General features: G+C 45.2%; 1 protein-coding gene across 1 annotated transcript; it reads left to right on the forward strand.

Moving 5' to 3' along the window:
- Window positions 1-16,718: 16,718 nt before the first annotated feature.
- Window positions 16,719-17,651, forward strand: LOC143774602 (olfactory receptor 5G9-like). The gene has a single exon (XM_077262355.1). It carries the CDS (start codon window positions 16,719-16,721, stop codon window positions 17,649-17,651), a length of 933 nt encoding a protein of 310 aa, XP_077118470.1.
- The last annotated feature ends 9,100 nt before the right edge of the window (window positions 17,652-26,751 follow it).

A 26,751-nucleotide genomic window follows, 5' to 3' on the forward strand; every position in this document is an offset into this window, starting at 1 on the left:
ACAAATATGACAAACAACCAGCCAACAAGTTATTAATACAATGCACAACACTCAAATTGTCACAAAAGAAACACACTTTCTTGTTCCTCAACTCAGTGCCCCAAATCTCCAAAGCTACTACAATGGGAAACATTTCCAGCAGTGCCAAGTTCCTTGTTAGACCTCCCACTTTCCATAATTCCAGCCACTCTCCCACACACCATTTTCTGCTGAAATAAGCCCTGAAACCACACGAACCAGACGTGTCCGTGAACAAAACGAGATCCACATTAGACAGACCTCGATCCAGCCATACTGACTGTTATGATCCGGTGACTTTGGAGCCACATGAGACTTTCTCAGGAGAAGTGGAATCTATACTGACCGCAAACCCTGAACTAACACCGCAACTAGAAGTAGCCGTGGGGTGTGCCTAACAAAACCATAGACACCTCGACACAGCCAGAGGACTAAATACCCCTATAGATGGAGATAGGAATATGGGACGAGCTCTGGAGGAGGTGGTACCTATACTAACCGCAGTTCCTGAGCTTAGCACAACACTAGAAGTAGCCGTGGGATGTTCCTGTCACTCCCTAGACACCTCGTCACAGCCTGAGGACTAACTATCCCTAAAGATGGAAACAGGAAAGCTATCTTGCCTCAGAGAAAATCCCCAAAGGATAGACAGCCCCCCACAAATATTGACTGTGAGTGGAGAGGGAAATGACATACGCAGAATGAAACCAGGATGTAGTAAAGGAGGCCACTCTAGCTAGATAGATAGAACAGGACAGAATACTGTGCGGTCAGTATTAAAAACTAGAAAAATCCACCACAGAGTTTATAAAAATCTCCACACCTGACTAAAGGTGTGGAGGGTAAATCTGCTTCCCAGAGCTTCCAGCTTAACTGAATAAATCCATACTGACAAGCTGGACAAGAAAAAACATAGAATGTGCTGAACGATTAAATCCACAACATGTGGACAGCAAAAGAACAAGCAAGGACTTATCTTTGCTGAACTGGTCAGAATATCAGGGAAATCCAAGCAGAGATGTGAATCCAACCAGGAACCATTGACAACTGGCACTGGCTGAAGGATAGAGCCAGGCTATATAGCTGAGCCAGAATAGAAAATCAGTGGAAGCAGCTGCTGACTGCTAAATCCAAGGAGCAGCCGTACCACTTAAAACCACAGGAGGGAGCCCAAGAGCAGAACTCACAAAAGTGCCACTTACAACCACCGGAGGGAGCCCAAGAGCGGAATTCACAACAGTACCCCCCCTTGAGGAGGGGTCACCGAACCCTCACCAGAGCCCCCAGGCCGATCAGGACGAGCCAAGTGAAAAGCACGAACCAAATCGGCAGCATGGACATCGGAAGCAACAACCCAAGAATTATCCTCCTGGCCATAACCCTTCCACTTGACAAGATACTGAAGCCTCCGCCTCGAAAAACGAGAATCCAAAATTTTCTCCACCACATATTCCAACTCCCCTTCAACCAACACCGGGGCAGGAGGATCAACAGAGGGAACAACGGGCACCACATTGTTGTGAATTAGACTTTTTTGGCTCCCTCTAGTGGTTACTAGTGATATGACTCTGGGATTTCCTTCCCTCTGTCTGCACCCAGCTGGGTCGTTACTTCAGGGGTGTTGCTATATAAACCTCCTGGAACCTTAGTCCAGGGCCTGGCATCGGTGTTATCAGACACATTCTGTTTGCTCCTGTTTGCTGGTCCTGGTTCGTGTTAAATTAAGCTAAGTCTTGCTTCTTTGTTTTTTGGGTTATTTGTTTGCTATCATTTTTGTCCAGCTTGTACTAAATGTGATTCCTGACCTTGCTGGAAGCTCTAGGGGGCTGGTGTTCTCTCCCCGGGCCGTTAGACGGTTCGGGGGTTCTTGAATTTCCAGTGTGGATATTTTTGATAGGATTTTTTGCTGACCATATAAGTTATCTTTCTATATTCTGCTATTAGCTAGTGGGCCTCTCTTTGCTAAATTCCTAGCTCATTCTTATGTTTGTCTTTTCCTCTTACCTCACCGTTATTATTTGTGGGGGGCTTCTATCCAACTTTTTGGGGTATTTCCTCTGGAGGCAAGAAAGGTCTTTCTTTTCCCTTCTAGGGGTAGTTAGCTCTCCGGCTGGCGCGAGACGTCTAGGTTCAACGTAGGAACGTTCCCCGGCTGCTGGTATTTGTGGTGCTAGGATTAGTTATATGGTCAGCCCAGTTACCACTGCCCTATGAGCTGGTTTTCTGTATTTACTGACTTAGCATTATTCCTGAGACCCTCTGCCATTGGGGTCATAACACCACATATCTCCGCAACAAAGATCTATGGAAAACATTATGGATGGCAAAAGAGGCTGGAAGGGCCAAACGAAAAGATACCGGATTGATAATCTCAGAAATCTTATAAGGACCAATAAACCGAGGCTTGAACTTAGGGGAAGAAACCTTCATAGGAACATGACGAGAAGATAACCAGCCTAAATCCCCCCCTGAAGCCGGGGACCAACACACCGACGGCGGTTAGCAAAACATTGAGCCTTTTCCTGAGACAACGTCAAATTGTCTACCACATGAGTCCAAATCTGCTGTAACCTGTCCGTCACGGAATCCACACCAGGACAATCAGAATGCGCAACCTGCCCCGAAGTAAAACGAGGATGAAAACCAAAATTATAAAAGAAAGGCGAAACCAAAGTAGCCGAACTAGCCCGATTATTAAGGGCAAACTCGGCCAACGGCAAGAAAGCCACCCAATCATCCTGGTCAGCAGACACAAAGCATCTCAAATAGGTTTCCAAGGTCTGGTTAGTTCGCTCAGTTTGGCCATTTGTCTGAGGATGGAACGCCGAAGAAAAAGAAAAATCAATGCCCATCCTAGCACAAAAGGCCAGCCAAAACCTAGAAACAAACTGGGAACTTCTGTCAGACACAATATTCTCCGGAATGCCATGCAAACGAACCACATCCTGAAAAAACAATGGAACCAAATCAGAGGAGAAAGGCAATTTAGGCAAAGGTACCAAATGGACCGTTTTAGAGAACCGGTCACAGACCACCCAGATAACAGACATCTTCTGGGAAACAGGAAGATCCAAAATAAAATCCATGGAAATATGCGTCCAGGGCCTCTCAGGGACTGGCAAAGGCAAAAGCAACCCACTAGCGTGGGAACAGCAAGGCTTGGCCCGGGCACAAGTCCCACAGGACTGCACAAAAGAACGCACATCCCGCGACAAGGAAGGCCACCAAAAGGACCTAGCAACCAAATCTCTGGTACCAAAAATCCCAGGATCACCAGCCAACACCGAACAATGAACCTCAGAAATTACCTTACTTACTTACATCTATCAGGAACAAACAGCTTCTCCACTGGACAGCGGTCAGGTTTATCAGCCTGAAATTCCTGAAGAACCCGCCGTAAATCAGGGGAGATGGCAGAAAGAATCACCCTTTCCTTAAGAATGCCAACCAGCTCAAGGACTCCAGGAGAATCAGGCAAAAAACTCCTAGAGAGGGCATCAGCCTTAACATTCTTAGATCCCGGAAGATACGAGACGACAAAATCAAAACGGGAGAAAAACAGGGACCATCGAGCCTGACTAGGGTTCAGCCGCTTGGCCGACTCGAGGTAAATCAAATTCTTATCAGATTCTTATGATCTGTCAAGATCACAACGCGGTGCTTGGCTCCCTCAAGCCAATGTCGCCACTCCTCAAATGCCCACTTCATAGCCAACAACTCCCAATTGCCGACATCATAATTGCGCTCCGCAGGCGAAAACTTTCTGGAAAAAAAGCACACGGTTTCATCAAAGAACCATCAGAACTCCTCTGAGACAAAACAGCCCCTGTCCCAATCTCAGAAGCGTCAACCTCAACCTGAAAAGGAAGAGAAACATCCGGCTGACGCAACACAGGGGCAGAAGTAAATTGGCGTTTAAGCTCCTGAAAGGCCTCAACAGCCGCAGAGGACCAATTTGTCACATCAGCGCCTTTCTTCGTCAAATCGGTCAGGGGCTTAACCACACTGGAAAAGTTGGCAATGAAACGGCGATAAAAATTAGCAAAGCCCAAAAATTTCTGTAGGCTCTTCACAGATGTGGATTGAATCCAGTCATGAATGGCTTGGACCTTAACAGGATCCATTTCTATAGACGAGGGAGAAAAAATAAAACCCAAAAAAGAGACCTTCTGAACTCCAAATAGGCACTTAGACCCCTTCACAAATAAAGCATTATCAAGAAGGATCTGGAATACCATCCTGACCTGCTTCACATGAGACTCCCAATCATCGGAAAAAATCAAAATATCATCCAAATACACGATCATGAATTTATCAAGATAATTGCGGAAAATATCATGCATGAAGGACTGAAATACAGAAGGAGCATTAGAGAGCCCGAAAGGCATCACAAGGTATTCAAAATGGCCTTCGGGCGTATTAAATGCAGTTTTCCATTTGTCACCCTGTTTAATACGAACAAGATTATATGCCCTTCGAAGGTCAATCTTAGTAAACCAACCAGCCCCCTTAATCTGAGCAAACAAATCAGAAAGCAAAGGTAAGGGGTATTGGAATTTGACCGTGATTTTATTAACAAGGCGATAATCAATACAGGGTCTCAAAGAGCCATCCTTCTTGGCAACAAAAAAGAATCCCGCTCCCAATGGTGACAAAGACGGCCGAATATGCCCCTTCTCCAAAGACTCTTTAACATCTCTCTGCATGGCGGCATGCTCTGGCACAGACAGATTGAAAAGTCAGCCCTTAGGGAACTTACAGCCAGGAATCAAATTAATAGCACAATCACAGTCCCTATGTGGAGGAAGGGAACTGGACTTGGGCTCATCAAATACATCCTGGAAATCCGACAAAAACTCAGGAACTTCAGAAGAGGGGGAAGAGGAAATTGACATCAAAGGAACATCACTATGCACCCCTTGACAACCCCAACTAGTCACAGACATAGATTTCCAATCCAGCACCGGATTATGTACCTGTAACCAGGGAAAACCCAGTACAACAACATCATGCAAATTATGCAACACCAGAAAACAGCAATCTTCCTGATGTGCTGGAGCCATGCACATGGTCAGCTGAGTCCAATACTGAGGTTTATTCTTGGCCAACGGCGTAGCATCAATGCCCCTCAAAGGAATAGGGCTCTGCAAAGGCTGCAAGGAAAAACCACAGCGCCTGGCGAATTCCAAGTCCATTAAGTTTAGGGCAGCACCTGAATCCACAAATGCCATGACAGAAAAGGACGATAATGAGCAAATCAGGGTCACAGATAAAAGAAATTTAGGCTGTACAGTACTGATGGTAACAGACCTAGCGACCCTCTTAGTACGCTTAGGGCAATCAGAAATAACATGAGCAGAATCACCACAGTAAAAACACAGCCTATTCTGACGTCGGAATTCCTGCCGTTCTGCTCTAGTCAAAATCCTATCACATTGCATAGGCTCAGGACTCTGCTCAGAGGACACTGCCATATGGTGAACGACTTTGCGCTCGCTCAGTCGCCGATCAATCTGAATGGCTAGAGACATAGATTCGCTGAAACCAGTAGGCGTGGGGAACCCCACTATAACATCTTTAAGGGCGTCAGAAAGACCCTTTCTGAAAATTGCTGCCAGAGCCTCCTCATTCCATTTAGTGAGCACAGACCATTTTCTAAATTTCTGGCAGTATAATTCTGCCGCTTCCTGACCCTGACACAGGGCCAACAAGGTTTTTTCTGCATGATCCACAGAGTTAGGTTCATCATACAATAATCCAAGCGCTTGAAAAAATGCATCTACATTAAGCAATGCCGGATCCCCTGATTCAAGGGAGAATGCCCAGTCCTGAGGGTCGCCACGCAGCAGAGAGATGACAATTTTAACCTGCTGAATGGGATCACCAGAGGAACGGGGTTTCAAAGCAAAAAACAATTTGCAGTTATTTTTAAAGTTCAAAAACTTGGATCTGTCCCCAAAAAACAAATCAGGAGTTGGAATTCTAGGCTCTAAAGCCGGAGTGTGGACAACATAATCTTGGATACTCTGTACTCTTGCAGCAAGTTGATCCACACGAGAAAATAAACCCTGAACATCCATGCCAGCGCCAAAATCCTGAACCACCCAGAGATTAAGAGGAAAAAAAGACAAAACAGACTGCAGAAAAAAAATGGCTCGGAACTTTTTTTCCTTCTTTTGAGATGCATTTAATTCATTTTTGGCCAGTTGTACTATTATGAACTGGTGGTTTAGGAGCAACATGGGACAAACTCTGGAGGAGGTGGTACCTGTACTAACCACAGTTCCTGAGCTTAACACAACACTAGAAGTAGCCGTGGGATGTTCCTGTCACTCCCTAGACACCTCGTCACAGCCGGAGGACTAACTATCCCTAAAGATGGAAACAGGAAAGCTATCTTGCCTCAGAGAAAATCCCCAAAGGATAGACAGCCCCCCACAAATATTGACTGTGAGTGGAGAGGGAAATGACATACGCAGAATGAAACCAGGATGTAGTAAAGGAGGCCACTCTAGCTAGATAGATAGAACAGGACAGAATACTGTGAGGTCAGTATTAAAAACTAGAAAAATCCACCACAGAGTTTACAAAAATCTCCACACCTGACTAAAGGTGTGGAGGGTAAATCTGCTTCCCAGAGCTTCCAGCTTAACTGAATAAATCAATACTGACAAGCTGGACAAGAAAAAACATAGAATGTGCTGAACGATTAAGTCCACAACACGTGGACAGCAAAAGAACAAGCAAGGACTTATCTTTGCTGAACTGGTCAGAATATCAGGGAAATCCAAGTAGAGATGTGAATCCAACCAGGAACCATTGACAACTGGCACTGGCTGAAGGATAGAGCCAGGCTATATAGCCGAGCCAGAATAGACGATCAGTGAAAGCAGCTGCTGACTGCTAAATCCAAGGAGCAGCCGTACCACTTAAAACCACAGGAGGGAGCCAAAGAGCAGAACTCACAAAAGTACCACTTAAAACCACCGGAGGGAGCCCAAGAGTGGAATTCACAACAGGAATTCTAACTTGCCTCAGAGCAGAACCCCAAAGGATAGGCAGTCCCCCACAAATATTGACTGTGAATAGGAGAGGAAAGACACACACAGGCAGAAAACAGATTTCAGCAAAAGAGGCCACTCTAGCTAATCAGGGAAAGATAGGACAGAATACTAAGCGGTCAGTATTAAAACTCTAAAAGTATCCACAGCAGAAAATACAAAAGTTCCACAATCTAACTAAAGACATGGAATGTATATCTGCGACTCCTGAGAATCCAACAAGACTGAGAAAATACTGATACAATCTAAGCTGGACAAAAAAAAACACTGAATAGCACTAAATCGTTAAGCACACAGCATGTGTGCCACAAAAAAACAGACACTTATCTTTGCAGATTGGCAGCAAGGCAGAAGGAACCAGGCAAGGACAAAACCTCCAAAAACAATGGACAACTGGCAAGGACTAATGAATCCTGCACGCCTAAATACCCCAGTCAGGACTGCAATCAGCGGATACACCTGACCAGGGCTGCAACCCAGAGACAACTGCATTACCACCTACAACCACCGGAGGGAGCAGAATTGACAACAGTACCCCCCCTTGAGGAGGGGTCACCGAACCCTCACCAGAGCCCCCAAGCCAATCAGGACAAGCCAGATGAAAAGCATGAACCAAATCAGCAGCATGGACATCGGAGGCTAAAACCCAAGAATTATCCTCCTTCCATTTAACAAGATACTGAAGCCTCCGCCTCGAAAAACAAGAATCCAAAACCTTCTCAACCACATACTCCAACTCCCCATGAACCAACACAGGTGCCGGAGGATCAACAGAGGGAACAACGGGCACCACATATTTCCGCAAAAAAGATCTATAGAAGACATTATGGATAGCAAAAGAGGCCGGAAGGGCCAAACGAAAAGATACCGGATTAATAATCTCAGAAATCCTATAAGGACCAATAAACCGAGGCTTAAACTTAGGGGAAGGAACCTTCATAGGAACATGACGGGAAGACAACCAGACCAGATCCCCAACCCGAAGCCGGGAACCAACACACCGACGACGGTTAGCAAAACGTTGAGCCTCCTCCTGAGACAACACCAAATTGTCCACCACATGAGCCCAAATCTGCTGCAACATGTCAACCACAGAATCCACACCAGGACAGTCAGAAGGCTCAACCTGCCCCGAAGAAAAATGAGGATGAAAACCAAAATTACAAAAGAAGGGCGAAACCAAAGTAGCCGAACTAGCCCGATTATTAAGGGCAAACTCGGTCAATGGCAAGAAAGCCACCCAATCATCCTGATCAGCAGACACAAAGCATCTCAAATAAGTTTCCAAAGTCTGATTAGTTCGCTCGGTCTGGCCATTTGTCTGAGGATGAAATGCGGAAGAAAAAGACAAATCAATGCCCAGCCTAGCACAAAGGGCCCGCCAAAACCTAGAAACAAACTGGGAACCTCTGTCGGACACAATATTCTCTGGAATACCATGCAAACGAACCACATGCTGAAAAAACAACGGAACCAAATCAGAAAAGGAAGGCAATTTAGGCAAAGGCACCAAATGAACCATCTTAGAGAATCGGTCACAAACAACCCAGATAACCGACATTCTCTGGGAAACCTGAAGATCAGAAATAAAATCCATAGAAATATGCGTCCAGGGCCTCTCAGGGACTGGCAATGGCAAAAGCAACCCACTAGCACGGGAACAACAAGGCTTGGCCGGCGCACAAGTCCCACAGGACTGCACAAAAGAACGCACATCACGTGACAAAGAAGGCCACCAAAAGGACCTACCAACCAAATCTCTGGTACCAAAAATACCAGGATGGCCAGCCAACACAGAACAATGAACCTCAGAAATCACTCTACTAGTCCATCTATCAGGAACAAACAGTTTCCCCACAGGACAGCGGTCAGGTTTATCAGCCTGAAATTCCTGAAGAACCCGTCGTAAATCAGGGGAAATGGCAGAAAGGACCACCCCTTCTTTCAGAATGCCGACCGGTTCAAGGACCTCAGGAGAATCAGGCAAAAAACTCCTAGAGAGGGCATCAGCCTTAATATTCTTAGAACCCGGAAGATATGAGACCACGAAATCAAAACGGGAAAAAAACAATTACCATCGAGCCTGTCTAGGATTCAGCCGTCTGGCAGACTCGAGGTAAATCAGATTCTTATGATTGGTCAAGACCACAATACGGTGCTTAGATCCTTCAAGCCAATGTCGCAACTCCTCAAATGCCCACTTCATAGCCAACAACTCCCGATTGCCGACATCATAATTGTGTTCAGCAGGCGAAAACTTACGGGAAAAGAAGGCAAACAGTTTCAAGAAGGAACCAACAGAATCCCTCTGAGACAAAACGGTCACTGCCCCAATCTCAGAAGCGTCAACCTCAACCTGAAACGGAAGAGAAACATCCCGTTGACGCAACACCGGGGCAGAAGTAAATCGGCGTTTAAGCTCCTGAAAGGCAGAGACAGCTGCAGAGGACCAATTCATCACATCAGCGCCTTTCTTCGTCAAATCGGTCAAGGGTTTAACCACACTGGAGAAGTTAGCAATGAAACGGCGATAAAAATTAGCAAAGCCCAAAAATTTCTGAAGGCTCTTCACAGATGTGGGTTGAATCCAATCATGAATGGCCTGAACCTTAACAGGATCCATCTCTATAGATGAGGGAGAAAAAATGAAGCCCAAAAATGAAACCTTCTGCACTCCAAAGAGACACTTAGACCCCTTCACAAACAAAGCATTCTCACGAAGGATCTGAAATACCATCCTGACCTGTTCCACATGAGACTCCCAATCATCGGAAAAAATCAAAATGTCATCCAAATATACAATCATGAATAGTGTTGAGAATTCCGATACCGCAACTATTGGGTATCGGCCGATACTTGCGGGTATCGGAATTCCGATACCGAGATCCGATACTTTTGTGGTATCGGGTATCGGTATCGAAACAACATTAATGTGTAAAATAAAGAATTAAAATAAAAAATATTGCTATACTCACCTCTCCGACGCAGCCTGGACCTCACCGAGGGAACCGGCAGCGTTCTTTGCTTAAAATGCACGCATTTACTGCTTTCCGTGACGTCACGGCTTGTGATTGGTTTCGTGCCGCCCATGTGGCCGCGACGCGACCAATCACAGCAAGCCGTGACGTAATTTTCAGGTCCTGAATGCCTAATTCTAGGCATTCAGGATTTTAAAATTACGTTACGGCTTGTGATTGGTCGCGTCGCGGTCACATGGGCGACGCGACCTATCACAAGCCGTGACGTCACGGGAGGCAGGAAACGCGCGCATTTTAAAATTACGTCACGGCTTGTGATTGGTTGCTTGCTGCCCATGTGACCGCGACGCGACCAATCACAGCAAGCCGTGACGTAATTTTCAGGTCCTCAAGCCGTGACGTCACGGAAAGCAGTAAACGCGCGCATTTTAAGCAAAGAACGCTGCCGGTTCCCTCGGTGAGGTCCAGGCTGCGTCGGAGAGGTGAGTATAGCAGTATTTTTTATTTTAATTCTTTATTTTACACATTGATATGGATCCCAGGGCCTGAAGGAGAGTTTCCTCTCCTTCAGACCCTGGGAACCATCAGGGATACCGTCCGATACTTGAGTCCCATTGACTTGTATTGGTATCGGGTATCGGTATCGGATTAGATCCGATACTTTGCCGGTATCGGCCGACACTTTCCGATACCGATACTTTCAAGTATCGGACGGTATCGCTCAACACTAATCATGAATTTATCAAGATAAGTCCGGAAGATATCGTTCATGAAGGACTGAAAAACAGATGGAGCATTAGAGAGCCCGAATGGCATCACAAGGTATTCGAAATGACCCTCGGGCGTATTAAACGCAGTCTTCCATTCATCACCCTGCTTAATACGAACAAGATTATATGCCCCCCGAAGGTCAATCTTCGTAAACCAACTAGCCCCCTTAATTCTAGCAACTAAATCGGAAAGCAGAGGTAAAGGGTATTGAAACTAGACCGTGATCTTATTCAAGAGGCAATAATCAATACAGGGTCTCAGGGAACCATCCTTCTTAGCAACAAAAAAAAATCCTGCTCCCAACAGTGAAGATGGCCGAATATGCCCTTTTTCCAAAGACTCCTTAACATAACTCCGCATGGCGGTATGTTCAGGCACAGACAGGTTGAAAAGTCAGCCCTTAGGAAACTTACAGCCTAGAATCAAGTCAATCGCACAATCACAGTCCCTATGCGGTGGAAGGGAACTGGACTTGGGCTCATCGAATACATCCTGAAAATCAGACAAAAACTCTGGAATTTCAGAAGAGGAAGAAGAGGAGATTGACATCAAAGGAACGTCATTATGAACCCCCTGACAACCCCAACTAGTCACAGACATAGACTTCCAATCCAACACGGGATTATGTACCTGCAACCACGGAAAACCCAGCATGATAGCATCATGCAAATTATGCAACACCAGAAATTGACAATCTTCCTGATGGGCTGGCGCCATGCACATGGTCACCTGTGTCCAAAACTGAGGCTTATTTTTAGCCAAAGGTGTAGCATCAATGCCTTTTAAAGGAATAGGGTTCTGCAAAGACTGCAAGGGAAAACCACAACGCCTGGTGAACTCAAAGTCCATTAAGTTCAAGGCGGCGCCTGAATCCACAAACGCCATGACAGAAAATGATGACAATGAGCAGATCAAGGACACAGATAACAAAAATTTAGGTTGTACAGTACTGATGGTAAATGAACTAGCGATCCTCTTAGGGTACCGTCACACATTGAAATTTTCATCGCTGCGACGGCACGATCCGTGACGTCGCAGCGTCGTATGAATATCGCTCCAGCGTCGTAGACTGCGGTCACACGTTGCAATCACGGCGCTGGAGCGATGCCGAAGTCCCCGGGTAACCAGGGTAAACATCGGGTAACTAAGCGCAGGGCCGCGCTTAGTAACCCGATGTTTACCCTGGTTACCAGCGTAAACGTAAAAAAACAAACCGTACATGCTCACCCGTCGGTGTCCTTCAGGTCCCTTGCCGTCTGCTTCCTGCTCTGAGTGCAGCCGTACAGTGAGAGCAGATCGCAGCACCGCTGTGATCTGCTCTCACTTTCCGGCCGGCACTCAGAGCAGGAAGCAGACGGCAAGGGACCTGAAGGACACCGACGGGTGAGCATGTACGGTTTGTTTTTTTACGTTTACGCTTGTAACCAGGGTAAACATCGGGTTACTAAGCGCGGCCCTGCGCTTAGTTACCCGATGTTTACCCTGGTTACAAGCGAAGACATCGCTGGATCGCTGTCACACACAACGATCCAGCGATGTCAGCGGGTGATCAAGCGACGAAAGAAAGTTCCATACGATCTGCTACGACGTACGATTCTCAGCAGGATCCCTGATCGCTGCTGCGTGTCAGACACTGCGATATCGTAACGATATCGCTAGAACGTCACGAATCGTAACGTCGTAGCGATGGAAATTTCAATGTGTGACGGTACCCTTAGTACGCTTAGGGCAGACTGAAATGACATGATAAGCATCGCCACAATAAAAACACAACCTATTCTGATGTCTGAATCCTTGTTGTTCCATTCTAGACAGAATCCTATCACACTGCATTGGCTCAGGCATCTGCTCTGAGGACAACGCCACAGCGTGCACAGTTCTGCGCTCCTGCAAGCGCCGATCAATCTGAATGGCCAGAGACATAGAATCACTCAGACCGAAAGGCGTGGGAAACCCCACCATAACATCTTTAATGGATTCAGAAAGACCCTTTCTGAAAATTGCCGCCAAAGCATCATCATTCCATTTAGTCAACACAGACCATTTTCTAAATTTCTGACAATACAATTCTGCCGCTTCTTGACCCTGAGACAGGGCCAACAAGGTCTTTTCCGCTTGATCCACAGAATTTGGTTCATCATATAATAATCCTAAAGCCTGAAAAAAGGCGTCTACATTAAGCAAGGCTGGATTTCCAGTTTCCAGGAAAAATGCCCAATCCTGAGGATTGCCACGCAGTAGGGAGATGACAATTTTAACCTGCTGAATGGAATCCCCAGAGGATCGAGGTCTCAGAGCAAAAAACAGTTTACAGTTGTTTTTAAAACTCAAAAATTTGGACCTGTCACCCAAAAACAAATCAGGAGTAGGAATCTTAGGCTCTAAAACCGGAGTCTGAACAATATAATCATAAATGCCCTGTACCCTAGCAGCAAGCTGGTCTACACGAGAAGCCAATCCCTGAACATCCATGCCAGCGCAAGACTCCTCAGCCACCCAGAGATATAGAGGGAAGAAAAGACAAAGCAGGCTACAGAAAAAAATGGCTCAACATCTTTCTTCCCTTCTTCTGAGATGCATTTAATTCATCAGGGGCCAGTTGTACTGTTATGATCCGGTGACCTAGGAGCAGCATGAGACTTTCTCTGGAGTAGGTGGAACCTGTACTGACCGCAAACCCTAAACTGACACCGCAACTAGAAGTAGCCGTGGGGTGTACCTAACACATCCTAGACACCTCGACACAGCCGGAGGACTAAATACCCCTATAGATGGAAATGGGAATGCTACCTTGCCTCAGAGCAGAACCCCAAAGGATAGGCAGCCCCCCACAAATATTGACTGTGAGTAGGAGAGGAAAGACACACGCAGGCAGAAAACAGGATTTAGCAAAAGAGGCCACTCTAGCTAAATAGGAAAGGATAGGACAGAATACTAGGCGGTCAGTATTAAAACCCTAAAAATATCCACAGCAGATAATACAAAAATTCCACCATCTAACTAAAGACATGGAATGTATATCTGCATCTCCTGAGAATCCAACTTGACTGAGAAAATCCTAACACAGTCTAAGCTGGACAAAAAAAACAATGAATAGCACTGAATTGTAAAGCACACAGCATGTGTGCTGCAGAAACAATAACCAGACACTTATCTTTGCAGATTTGGCAGCAGGGCAGGAGGAACCAGACAGAGATGCAAAACCTCCATGAACAATGGAAAACTGGCAAGGACTAATGAATCTTGCACACCTAAATACTGCAGTCAGAACTGCAATCAGCAGAGACACCTGACCAGGATTGAAGCCCAGGGACAACTGCATTACCACCAACAACCACCGGAGGGAACCCAAGAGCAGAATTCACAACTGACGCCGCAGCTGGTGGTGATGAGACCGTCTCATTAACCGCCACTGCAGCAACCACAACTGCTGCGAGACTCTCACCACTAACAACCAGTGGGGTCTCCACCAACCCTGCTGACCCCGAACCACCAACACCACCCTGCCAAATTTCGCAAGGACCTGACACCCGTGATCAAAAACCAGGACCATACTAAAAAATTCCGACACCACCTCGCTCACATGTTCAGTACTCGCCACACTACCAGCTGCCAAACCCCTCCTAAAATACCGCTAACTCGCATCCATATCATTCACATTTTCCCCAGGGCGCATGTGAATCACGTGACTTACCAGGTTGATTATTAGGGAGTCTCCCAGCAGCCGTCTCATGTCCTCTGCGACGATAACCTTCGCTGTCTGCACCGTCAGACGAAATTTGGCCCTAGACTTCAGAGGCACAGTCTGGTTCAGGAATATCGCCAGGTAAGTCCGACGTAGTCAACCCACCACTAGACCTGGACCTCCTATCCACCATGGCATGTTGTCTGGATGAAGGAGAGACTTCAGCTGTATACCTGCAGACTGAATCCCTGGCAGTGATCTGCCCTCTCTCATGAAAATCACCCTGGCCTTCACTGCTGCTGACAACCTGGATGGGTCACCTCCTGGCCCCCCACACCAAACTTCTGGATCTTCGTCCCCATGATTGTGCTGCTCCTGAAGCCCGGGATCCGACTGGATGCTCCAGATGTTCCTCTGTGTCAGCTCCATCTGACCGGGTCTCCATTCTACCCACCGCTGCTGCCTGAGCCTGGCGCAGCTGCGCCTGGTGTGGCTGCACCTCCCTCTCCGTAGCATCTGCTCCCATTGTGCATACAGCAGCCTGGTTCCGGTGCTGATGGGCCTGCCGCTCCTCTGCCAGCTCCATCCTCGCCACTGCAGTCGAGGCCCTGCTCCTCCGAGCTGGCCGCACTTCCTGGTCAGCAATACCACCTGACCGGGATGACATCAAAAAAGGGGCAGAGCAAGCGATGTCACTTCTGCCAGCTCCTGGCACCTGCCGATGCTGAGGAACTCCCCCAGAGCGACACCCAGTGGCCGGAGGCTGGAATTGCAGTGAAGATCCGAATGGTTCTCTGGATGAGCTCTGCTGCTGGCGCCTGGTCCGGGGAGTCACATCCAGGCTAAATCACTTTGGTAGTTGGGACCTCCTGGTGCAACCCAGAGGCTCCACAGATGCAGCCACCTCAGCATTTCCACCATCAGCGTTCCACATCTGCAGCTGATCCTGTAGCTGCTGTCCTCTGCTTGTAGCCAAGGCACGGATCTCCTGGAAAAGAGCCCCCATGACATTCAGGTAAGCTACTATCCTCCTGACTGAACTACCCCCTCCGCCCCTCACCTTATATACCCTCCCACAGGATACCTTCCACTAGACAATCACAAAAACCCACATCTTTCCCCTGACCCTGTACTCCTCCCCCATAAATGTGCACTCAAACTCAATCCCTTACCACGCAAAGTTAAGGCCTAGCAACCTCCTTAGTCATGTGGCCCTCCCTTTAAGACTCCTATGGGGAATAAGGTCCGGGCCATACTATACTCTAAGAAAGTCATCTGGTGTAAATTAATTTCTGCAGCATGAAAGCGGCCATAAACATACAGCCGATGTCATGAAGATCATGGAAAATGATGTTAAGCATAAGAAAAACAAGGGGTTCTGAAAGTCATGATACATCCCCAACCGATCTCTGATCTCAACAAAATCATGTTTGTGTGGGATTGTTTGAAGAGACAGGAGAATTTGTGCAAACTTACAGGAAATCCACAGAAATCTGTGGATACTTCTCCAAGATGTTTGGAACAACCTCCTAGCCAACTTCCTTCAAGGACTATGGGTAAATGTCCCTGGAAGAATTAATGCTTTGATCCTGTTTGGAAGGCAAAGGTTGGTAGCATCCAAAATTAATTTGATTTATATTTTTCTTTGCATCTTGTTATTTGATAAAAATAAACTTTTAACACTTCTAATTTTTAAATTATTTTTAACTGCTTAATTCTTGAGCCTCCTGCTAAAACTATCTCACTGCATTTTATATACAGTAAAGTACTTTATATTTTTGTAAGTTTACACATTGTGGGTATTGAGCATACAAAACATGAAAACTTTTATACCAAAATTCTCTGAAGGCAAGATAATTATCAATTCATTTAAACCTCTGGTCTCTTTTCTCTAGAACATTCACTTGAGGGTGATTATCGGGATCCAGTGGGCATTTTCTATGTTCTTCTGAGACTATAAAAGACGCGAACGTCTGAAACATTTCGCCTTTACATCAGAAGAGCCAACAATGCGAAGATATCATTTCACAGATGAAAATATCCCACAATTTAATTGAGCCTCCTCTAATAATGAAAACCATCACTAAGTATAATATGACACTTGTTTTTAGTGGGCTACATTCCCAGACTTTATACCTGAACTTGAATAAATACTCTTAATTTTTAGGAGAAAATAATTCTTGGATACTTATTGATATATAAATGATGTGTGAGGAGAATCAGACACAAGTCACTCAGATACGTCTTCTTGGATTCCAAAGTCTTTCCAAATACAAACCTCTTCTATTCCTTCTGCTTACTCTGAGTTACATATGTATACTGGGAGGGAATCTTCTCATTATCCTTCTAGTGACCATCATTGACCAACTCAAAACTCCAATGTTTTTCTTACTGAAGCATTTATCCATAGCAGATGTCTTACTGACCACCTGGGTTATCCCCATGATGTTAGGCATTATGTTTGTTGAGGAAGGAGTTTTGTCCCTTTGGGGTTGTATGACACAGCTTTATTTCTTTTGTATATTTTGCACTGTTCAATGTTTCCTCATTGCCATTATGTCTTATGATCGGTATTTGGCCATTTGTCATCCGTTACGATATTCCTCACTAATAAGTCTGGATCTTTGCCTTCGACTTGTTATGGGTGCTTGGTTTTTGATCATTGTGCTCATTTCAAGTGAGTTCCTTGTTTATAGTCAGTCTAACTTCTGTGGCTTGAATTACATGGACCATTTCTTTTGTGACTTTGGTCCATTAATGGAATTGGCCACTTCAGACATTTCCATTGTAATGTTGCAAGACTTTGTTTATTGCATCTTTTCGCTTTTTTTCCCATTTGCTTTTATTATTGTTACCTACTTTTGCATTTTCTTTACGATCCATAACATTTCTTATGGTAGAAGAAAAGCCTTCTCCACATGTAGCTCCCACCTGACCACAGTATGTGCATATTACGGCACCCTAATTGTAGTCTACATGGCTCCATCTGATGAGAGCTCATCCAATATCAACAAATACAGATCCCTGTTGTATATAGTAGTTACACCATTGATGAATCCTATTATCTACAGTCTGAGGAACAATGAGATTAGGAGAGCTATGCAAAAGATGAGATATATATTTTTTTACACAAAATGAGTTTAAATGTTCAGCTCAGTGGTAATATGTGACAGCCTTATGCAACTATGAATCAAATCATTAACCAAATCATTGTTTTCAATCCATTAGAAGTTTTAGCGCAGCTAGAGATGAGTAGATTGATTAAAAGCAAATTAAATTTGCTTCAAATTTCACAGAAAATGGACAGGTCAGAATCCACTATTTTTATAATTGATTCCTTTGAATTCAGCAAAATGGCTTCTGGCAGATCAACATTTTAGGGCTGGGAAGACGTAAAATAATAAAATAATATGCCGTCTTCACCCATCACGTGACCAGCGCTCCTACCGATTCTGCCCTAGGATGTGGACAGATAACACTTAGGTAATGACTATTAATGGCCTTCAGGCACCTTTATTTCACATATAATAAAACTGGGAATCCTATTTCCAGGCCAAATTCGATTGAACCTCCTAAATTTGAAATTTGGGAGATTTATTCATTTCTAGCTTCAACATGCAGAGACTTACTGACATGCAGTGTATCAGCAACTTTCTAAATAGGGCAACACATCTTTCTATGGATTGAAAGGAAAATACTGGATTCCTTCAATTTGAGTGGTGCAAACATTTTTTTTATTTCTATATTTGGTTTAAACTTGCTTGAAAGATAATTTGCTTTCTAACAATGGATAGAGGAACACGTTGAGCTTTCTTTTGTCAAATATTGTGACGACACAGCATTAATTCGGAATTATCCAGATGTATTATGTCAGTAGGCCCAGGAACATGAGCTAGAGTTCATGTGAGAAGTAAGGTTGACTCATATTGTCAATTGAATTAATGTTCAGTGGCTGCCATTTGTGGACTGGTTGTTGATTAGCTATTGTGTCTGTCCTAATATTGCAGTCCTAGTATTGTTCTATTATCTTCACGAAATATGATATGCGAACAATGTTTGTTAATATGTTGATGACCCATTGGTGTTCTGCAAATATGAAGAACAATCTATGCATTTTGTTTGAACACTCCAGCAGTGATGGATGGCCTCCTTCCACCTTCCCCCAAGCCTGTGGAGGAATGCCTGAATGAGAAGTTGTGAGCTATAATAAGGAGGACCTCACTGTGTTTATAGAGACTGCACATTACAGTAACCATGGATCATGGCTCCAACTAAAAAAGTAGAGAGCTGCTACTTTGACCGTGACTGAACCCTCAAAGACATTTGGAGAATCCTGGTTGGGACAATCAGGTCACCTGGCCTCATACATTAATGGACAGCTCTCGGTCAGCTTCCTAAGGTTGTCGTTACCTTCTCTCTGTGCGTGTCACAGGTGGAGTAATCGGCCCTGGAAGCTCTGAATTCACAGCTGCTGTTATTCTGGTGAGTCAGCTGAAGGGTGAGACTGTGATTTGCACCATCCTGGGTAGTTGCTGGGACTGTTCTATATTTTATTGTTTGTTAGTGGTTCCATAAGTTATTGCCACACTGTTTTACCCGCACCTTGTGTTGTCTGAGTAGTATTATACCCACAGTAAAACGAGAGTGGGCATTCAGTGGGATGACCCCTGGTCCATGATGTCTCGAGCCAGTGGACTAGATCACCCACTGACCACCGTATCTACTGTTCATAGTTCACAAATAATATTTCTGCCTGTGTTTTTTCCTAGTCGGTCCTCCTGGAACTCAGCATGTTTACAGAAGATTCTCCTATGTTATGCTTTTGTAGCATGACTGTCCTACTGGTTCAGAGCAAGCTACCTGATCATTTGTGCCAGCCTGCATCACCAGCCTTCAGCCAACTTTACGACCCAAACTTATGGGTCCCTGAGAAAATTCAATAAATTATGAAGTCTGGAGATCTGGTAAATGGAGTAGATTGTGCTAAGCTTGTCCATGGTAGCCATTTTTGAGAATGCATATTTTTGTAAAAAATGAGAATTGAATTATGTTCTGATCTTTTTGCTTATATCTACTATTAATTTAATAAATATTAAAGATTAGAGTTGATCAACTTTCTCTTTTTTAGGATCGAGTCAGGTTTCGCGAAACCCGACTTTCTCAAAAGTCAGGTCGGGTGAAATCGGACGATTATTGCGAAAAGTCGGGGGCCAACTGAAACACGAAACCCAATGCAAGTCAATGGGGAATCAAAGTCGGCAGTGAGTGGAGGACAGGAAAACACCTACAGTGCCCATTTTAATGCCAAAAACATCAACTCTTGTTACTGAAGCTTGTCAATCTTAATTTACTTTATAATAATAGTTAGGCCTTGAAAACTGAGGGTCATCTGGCTAAAGTTGTGGGGGGTAGGCCTGGCTCAAGATTTTCGTGGGCCCAGGAAACACGAAATACGTAATTGCGGTGGAGCATGGAGAGGAAAGCATTTCAACTTTGCAAGTGCTGTGATCCTGAGCAAGCAGGGGGGGCCTACTCATTGGTATTGGCACTGGCACAGGGCCCCTCATAGTACAGCGGTGTGTTTGACGGTGGGTGGTGCCTCCCACCGGCAGAGACACTTTTGCGTACTATGAGGGGCCCTGTGCCAGTGACATCGCCAACGAGTATGCCCCCCACCTGATGAAGGAACCTGCACTTTCATCTGCACCTTCCTCTTTGTCCCTGTGTAAGGTGGTATATTATGCGGGAAGGGGAACCTGATTTCAGCAGGGTCAGATTCTGGCTGTGTAGAGTGCAAGGGGAATGTAGTAGTCTGGGTCAATGTACCAGCAGACTCATCTAGCAGTGGCTGGGCAATGGGTAGGATGAGGAGGAAACACAGATATAGGCCCAAATAATGAAGTAGGCTAAATGCAGTTCAAAAATGGTAACAGGACTAAACTGGCGGCATTGCTTTGTTCAGCGGAGGACAACTGTAAGGAGGGGCTGACACAGTTAGTAGGCCCAAATAAGTAAGTAGGTTAAAAGCAGTTCAAAAATGGTAACAGGACTAAACAGGCGGCATTGCTTTGTTCAGTGGAGGACAACTGTAAGGAGGGGCTGACACAGTTAGTAGGCCCAAATAAGTAAGTAGTGTCACGCTCATGCCCTGACTGGTGGGCGTGAGCTCGGAGGGTTTGTGACCCCACTGTGCCACAAACCAGACTACCCTGGAAGGGACGTGACTATGACAGCTGCCTGGGTTTTCACTGGAGCCTCTGATGGTAAGGTTAGGCTTATGCAGCAGGCAGCTGCCATGTGCTACTCCAGGGTAGTGTCTGGCTGTGGCTGCTGATCCCACTTGGGAAACAGGAACACCAGGATTGCTGCGGGCATCAGGCAGGAAACACAGGACTGGCTAGAATGGCAGGAACACACGACTGGAAGGCACGGCAGGAAACACAGGACTGACAGGACTGGCAGGAACACTGGATTGGAAGGCACGGCAGAGAACACAGGACTGGTTGATGTGGTGTATGAAGGAACAGGTAGGGACCTGTTCACACAGGAGGTGCAGGAAAGGAAACAAGCAGAAAGGAATGAGGTATGAAGGAACAGGTTGGGACCTGTTCACACAGGAGATGCAGGTACGGAAACAAGCCAGAAGGAAAGGAGAAAGAAGGAACAGGTTGGGACCTGTTCAGACTGGAAGAGAACCGCAAGGCTGAGGATAGGAGTGGTAGAGCAGCAAGAGATAGTGCAGCAATAAAAGCTAAGCAGAGCAGAGCCACAAGGAATGTGGAGAGGAGCTGCAGCAAGAGATTACTGCAGCTGCAGAAGGTAAGCAGAGTAGAAAGGAGCAGGAGTGCGGAGAGGAGCGGCAGCAAGAGATTACTGCAGCAGAAGATAAGCAGAGTAGAAAGGAGCAGAACTGCAGGAGAGCGGAGCAGAGGTAAAGCCACAAAGGTACAGAGCAGGCAGAGCCGCAAGAGTGCGGAGTGTAAGCAGACTTAGAACACAAAGAAAGACACAGCAGGGAAGGAAGCCACAGACAAGGAGACCGAGATAAGACTAAGTTCAGACAAGGAAATGGAACAAGACAAGAAACAAGGACAAAGACACAGGGACCAGGATATTCTGCCTCCTGGAGGGCGGACAACAAGATCAAGGCAATAAGACAGGGAAAAGCCTCCAGAGAGGGAGTAACTCAGAGCAAGGCCTGGCAAACTCAGAAGCTAAACACAAACTGAGCTAACACATTGCACAGGCCCAGACCACTGGGTGGAGCTGCACTATATACTGGAAGCCTCTTGGTAATTGGTCAGGAACAAATTAGACAGATGCACCTGATTCCTATAAGAACCAGAGAGTTCAGGCGCCAGCCCCCTATGCACACAGCCAGGAAGAATGCAGAGAGACAGAATATGCAGCTGGCATGAAACAGAAACCACATCATGGCCTGGAGCAGTGGGTAAGATAGTGTGAGAAATGAGATGCCATGCCATGATGCCAGCAGAGTTGTTACAAGTAGGCTAAAAGCAGTTCAAAATTGGTAACAGGACTAAACTGGTGGCATTGCTTTGCTCAGCGGAGGACAACTGTAAGGAGTGGCAGACACACTTAGTAGGCCCAAATAATAAAGTGGGCTAAATGCAGTTCAAAATTGGTAACATGACTAAACAGGTGGCTTAGCTTTGTTCAGTGGAGGACAACTGTAATGATTGGCGCAGACACAGTTAATAGGCCCAAAATGAAAAAGTAGGCTCAAAGCAGTTCAAAAATGGTAACAGGACTAAACAGGCGGCATAGCTTTGTTCAATGGAGGAAACCTGTAATGAGTGGCGCAGACACAGTTTGTAGGCCCACATTAAAAAAGTAAGCTAAATGCAGTTTAAAATTGGTAACAGGACTAAAAAGGCGGCATAGCTTTGTTCAGTGGAGGACAACTGTAATGAGTGGTGCAGACACGGTTAGTAGGCCCAAATACAAAAGTAGGCTGAAAGCAGTTCAAAAATTACCACAACCCCCAGGAAGAAGCTACGTTGCGAAACGCGCGTCGGGGTTTTCCTGCCCATCACAATCCTCTCACCAGCAGGTATTTATGTATTGCTTCACCAGTGATTCCTATGCTCCCTTATTGTCCTTGTACTAGTCTATATGACTTCTAAATCTGCACATGCAGTGACACGCTATACATACTTATTATAATGGAGGATGTATTGACACCTCCCTGTAGTGTAGCCTAAGTGTTGTGGCACACTCCACCACTATCTATCTTTCAACAACTTTTTCCAACCTTAGTATAGGAATAACTAATTCAATATCTTTGTGTGAGCTCCAGTGACACCTGCTGGTGCACTTAGCATATATATTTTATAATCCCTTTCATGGATTTGTATTTGGTTAGCTAATCGGATTGTTTTGGTTTACTTTGCCTTGTCCCCTTGTCTTTAAGTATTACACATATTATTTACTATTCCTGTTTTTTAATGTGTATCAATAAAATATTTAATATTTTATACAGCTGGTTGGTACTTCCCTTTTTCTTGGGCATATATGCAGTTCAAAAATGGTAACAGGACTAAACTGGTAGCGCTGCTTTGTTTAGCGGAGGACAGCTGTAATAAGGGGCAGACACAGTTAGTAGACCCAAAAAAGTAAGTGGGCTAAATGCAGTTTAAAACTGGTAGCATGACTAAACTGGCGGCATAGCTTTGTGCAGTGGAGGACAACTGTAATGGGAGGCAGACACAGTTATTAGGCCCAAATAAGTAAGTAGGCTAAATGCAGTTCAAAACTGGTAACAGGACTAAACTGGCGGCATTGCTTTGTTCAGCGGAGGACAACTGTAATGGGAGGCAGACACAGTTAGTAAGCCCAAATATTAAAGTAGGCTAAATGCAGTTCAAAACTGGTAACATGACTAAACAGGCGGCATTGCTTTGTTCAGCGGCGGCAAATTGTAATGAGTAGCAGACAAAGTTATTAGGCCCTGTCACAGGTTCCTTCTCCGGTATCACACAATCAACAGAGCCAGTGAAGAGTGAACAATTCCAAGACCTTTATTTAGGCAAAAGCACAAAAGGTCCATATACGCATATACAGTCCACCACACAAAGGATAAAATATTCCAGAACACAAATCCAGTTCAGTTACAGAATAAAAGTCCAACAATCCAGCACAGAGGATAACAGTCCATATTCCCTTCTTTCTCTCTCTGACGTGCTGTGTTCACTTCATAGCTCCAAACCAAGACTGGCTTCCCCCCAGCTCCTGTCCTCTCCTTATGTCCAGAAGTCGTCAGACAGGTTGGGGTGGTTTTCAGGCCTCCCACACCTGACAAAGGTGCCTGGTGGATTAAGGCACTACACGGGTCATTGTTTCAACAAGCTAGTTCAATATGTCAGCATATTAGCAAACAGGTTTATTCACTGACCCTCTGGAGAGATAACAGTACAGGAATGTGGGGGCTGATATCAGATGGCAAATAACAGCAATTCATCAAATGGCAAATAACTCATACTGTATGGAAATTTGGTTTGGGATGAATCAATCTCGGTGTGTGTGCTGCGGCCATTTCACAATTATCAGATCAGATATGGTGAGTGCTCAAGAAAGAATGACTCTGACACAAAGTGACAGTTTAACATTCCATCCAGATCTCTGGTTTATTCCTTGATACAAAGTTTATAAATGCATATAAAAGGGTGGTGGTTAGTAAATTAACATACAATTTAGCTATTATTTCATTGGCTGACTGAATATAGACTGTATTTAACTGTGTACATGGCATATTCTGACTATGGTCTACCTAGCAACAAGCTGATTTAGCACTCTTGGAAATAGCTGTCACCCTTATCCTGCTATTTAGCAACATTCTTAGACATTAGTTCAGAACATCTGGCCTAACTTCCCGTTTTTAGGTGTCTGAAACATACTGGAAAGTACCAAGAGCCATCTGGCCTAGCGCATGTGGTTATGTTGAGCAATTGATCATAAAGTAGCTGAGTAGATAGTTATATATATTTGCTTTTATGTAAGTATATATGATTTAAAGGAGTATACATGCAAGTGAGATCTATATGATATATATATATTTCTATCACAAGCCCCCCTTAGATATCACTTGCCCTAATCCTAGCCTCCTGTCCCAAAGCGCTTCAATTCTTTTGTGCTGTCGGTGAACTGATGCAAGCCTAGCGCCTACGCCCTACCCCGTACAGACTTTTTGCAAATGGGCGGTCAGGAGATCTGTCCCTAAAGGGGGGTAGAAGCATGCATAGTCTCATATTGGCAAACTTGTTCAATCAGTTCCACATATTCATCATCATCAGGGTTGGAGGAGCCATCAGGCGGGTGAATCTGGATTCGGATAGGTTCGTCCAGGAGGAGATGTGGCATCAGGTTTGTTGTTTCCTTGACTGTCTTTTCCATCATCCTGCGGATACAAGGGATTATGCAGCAACCAGAAATTATCACAAGAACAAAAATAACAAGTATGGCTGCCCCAATCTGTGCTAGCATCCTTTGCCATCCACTCATCCACCCAAAGTACTGGTCCCAAGGTTCTTACATTCCTGAATTTTGTTTCAATTCCTCTGATAGCTCAGTGAGTTTCTGTATCGCCACCGTGACTTTACCATTGGGACCAGTATTGTCTGGGATGTAGGTGCAACAGGTGTCTTTGATCATTTTACAAACACCTCCTTTCTCAGCTAGAATCATGTCTAAAGCTATTCTGGAATACCATGATGGAAGTGGGGCCCAACTGGTCTGCCAGACCTTTCAGAGTATCTCGGGTGTAGTTTACAAATCTCTTCTCGTTGTAATACACGTAATTTATCCAATCAACATTTTTGTTTACAGTTATTATCGGCAACAATGACTCAAATCCTGCCTTGACCTGGTCTCTGGCTTTAAATTCATCAGGTACCCCCCTAGGCACACCTACGGTGTCTATATAAACATGTGGATCGAAACTGCCTTTGGGGCACTTGCCCGTTTTGGTCTGTTTACTGCAGTACTGGGTGAGGACTCATGGGTGTAGGGAAAAAGATGGAAGGGCATCAGAATTTTTGCCAGTGCACATTGGCCTACCCAAACACCTTCCAGTCTACTACGTATCTTCATATCAACACAGATCCAGTATATGTCATCTAGGGAAACCACATGATTAATTAGGTTGTCAGTGGTGGTACTGTACTCTGAGCAGAACCCCTTGGTGAAGTTTTTTACATCCCTGCCAGTCCCTGTGCATGTGTAACAGGTGTATTTACCAGGGTATATCGTTATTCCAGTCCCCGGGGGTGTATCTTTAGTCATGAGTGGGTACTTAGACTTCCAGTCTTCACAGGATGCAGAATGAGATGAGTTAGTGTATATGCTGTGGAAACAGGCCTGCAGGGATTCTGGGATGCTGAGTGGCACTGTGCCCAGATGGGGTCTGGCTTCGGCACATGCATAACAGCCACTTAGTGTTGAGCATTCCGATGCCGCAAGTATCGGGTATCGGCCGATACTTGCAGTATCGGAATTCCGATACCGAGATCCGATACTTTTGTGGTATCGGAAATCAGTATCGGATCCATATTACTGTGTAAAATAAAGAAGTGAAATAAAAAATATTGATATACTCACCTCTCCGGAGGCCCCTGGACATCACCGCTGGTAACCGGCAGCCTTCTTTGCTTAAAATGAGCGCGTTTAGGGCCTTCCATGACGTCACGGCTTCTGATTGGTCGCGTGCCGCTCATGTGACCGCCACGTGACCAATCACAAGCCGTGACGTCATTCTCAGGTCCTAAATTCCTAGAATTAGGAATTTAGGACCTGAGAATGACGTCACGGCTTGTGAACCTAGAGTAACCAACTCATATATAGTCAAGTAAAAAAGGCAGCACACTGCAGCGCTAAGACATGCAAACATGAAACATGAAAACTGAACTGCAATACTGCACTAGAAATATGAAAAATGAGAGCGCTTAGCGCATAAAAATGGCCAATTTTATGTGTACCTGATAGCCCCTTTACGGCATCTCTCGTATATCAGGTCCTACGCTTGCCTACCTCGCTGAGAATAAACGTCTCCATGTGAATGGGTACCTGTGAAAACCTCTTCCTAGACTCATATTCTCTCTCTCTGTGGAGGGGTACTGGACCTGCTGCGATTAAAACACCTGGGCTAGGAGGCGGAGTGCTCAGTCAGAAGGCTAAATAATATATTTGAAAAAACTGACCGTCACATCCATACAAAGACTAA

Source organism: Ranitomeya variabilis, chromosome 5, assembly GCF_051348905.1.
Source record: "Ranitomeya variabilis isolate aRanVar5 chromosome 5, aRanVar5.hap1, whole genome shotgun sequence".
Lineage (NCBI taxonomy): Eukaryota > Metazoa > Chordata > Amphibia > Anura > Dendrobatidae > Ranitomeya > Ranitomeya variabilis.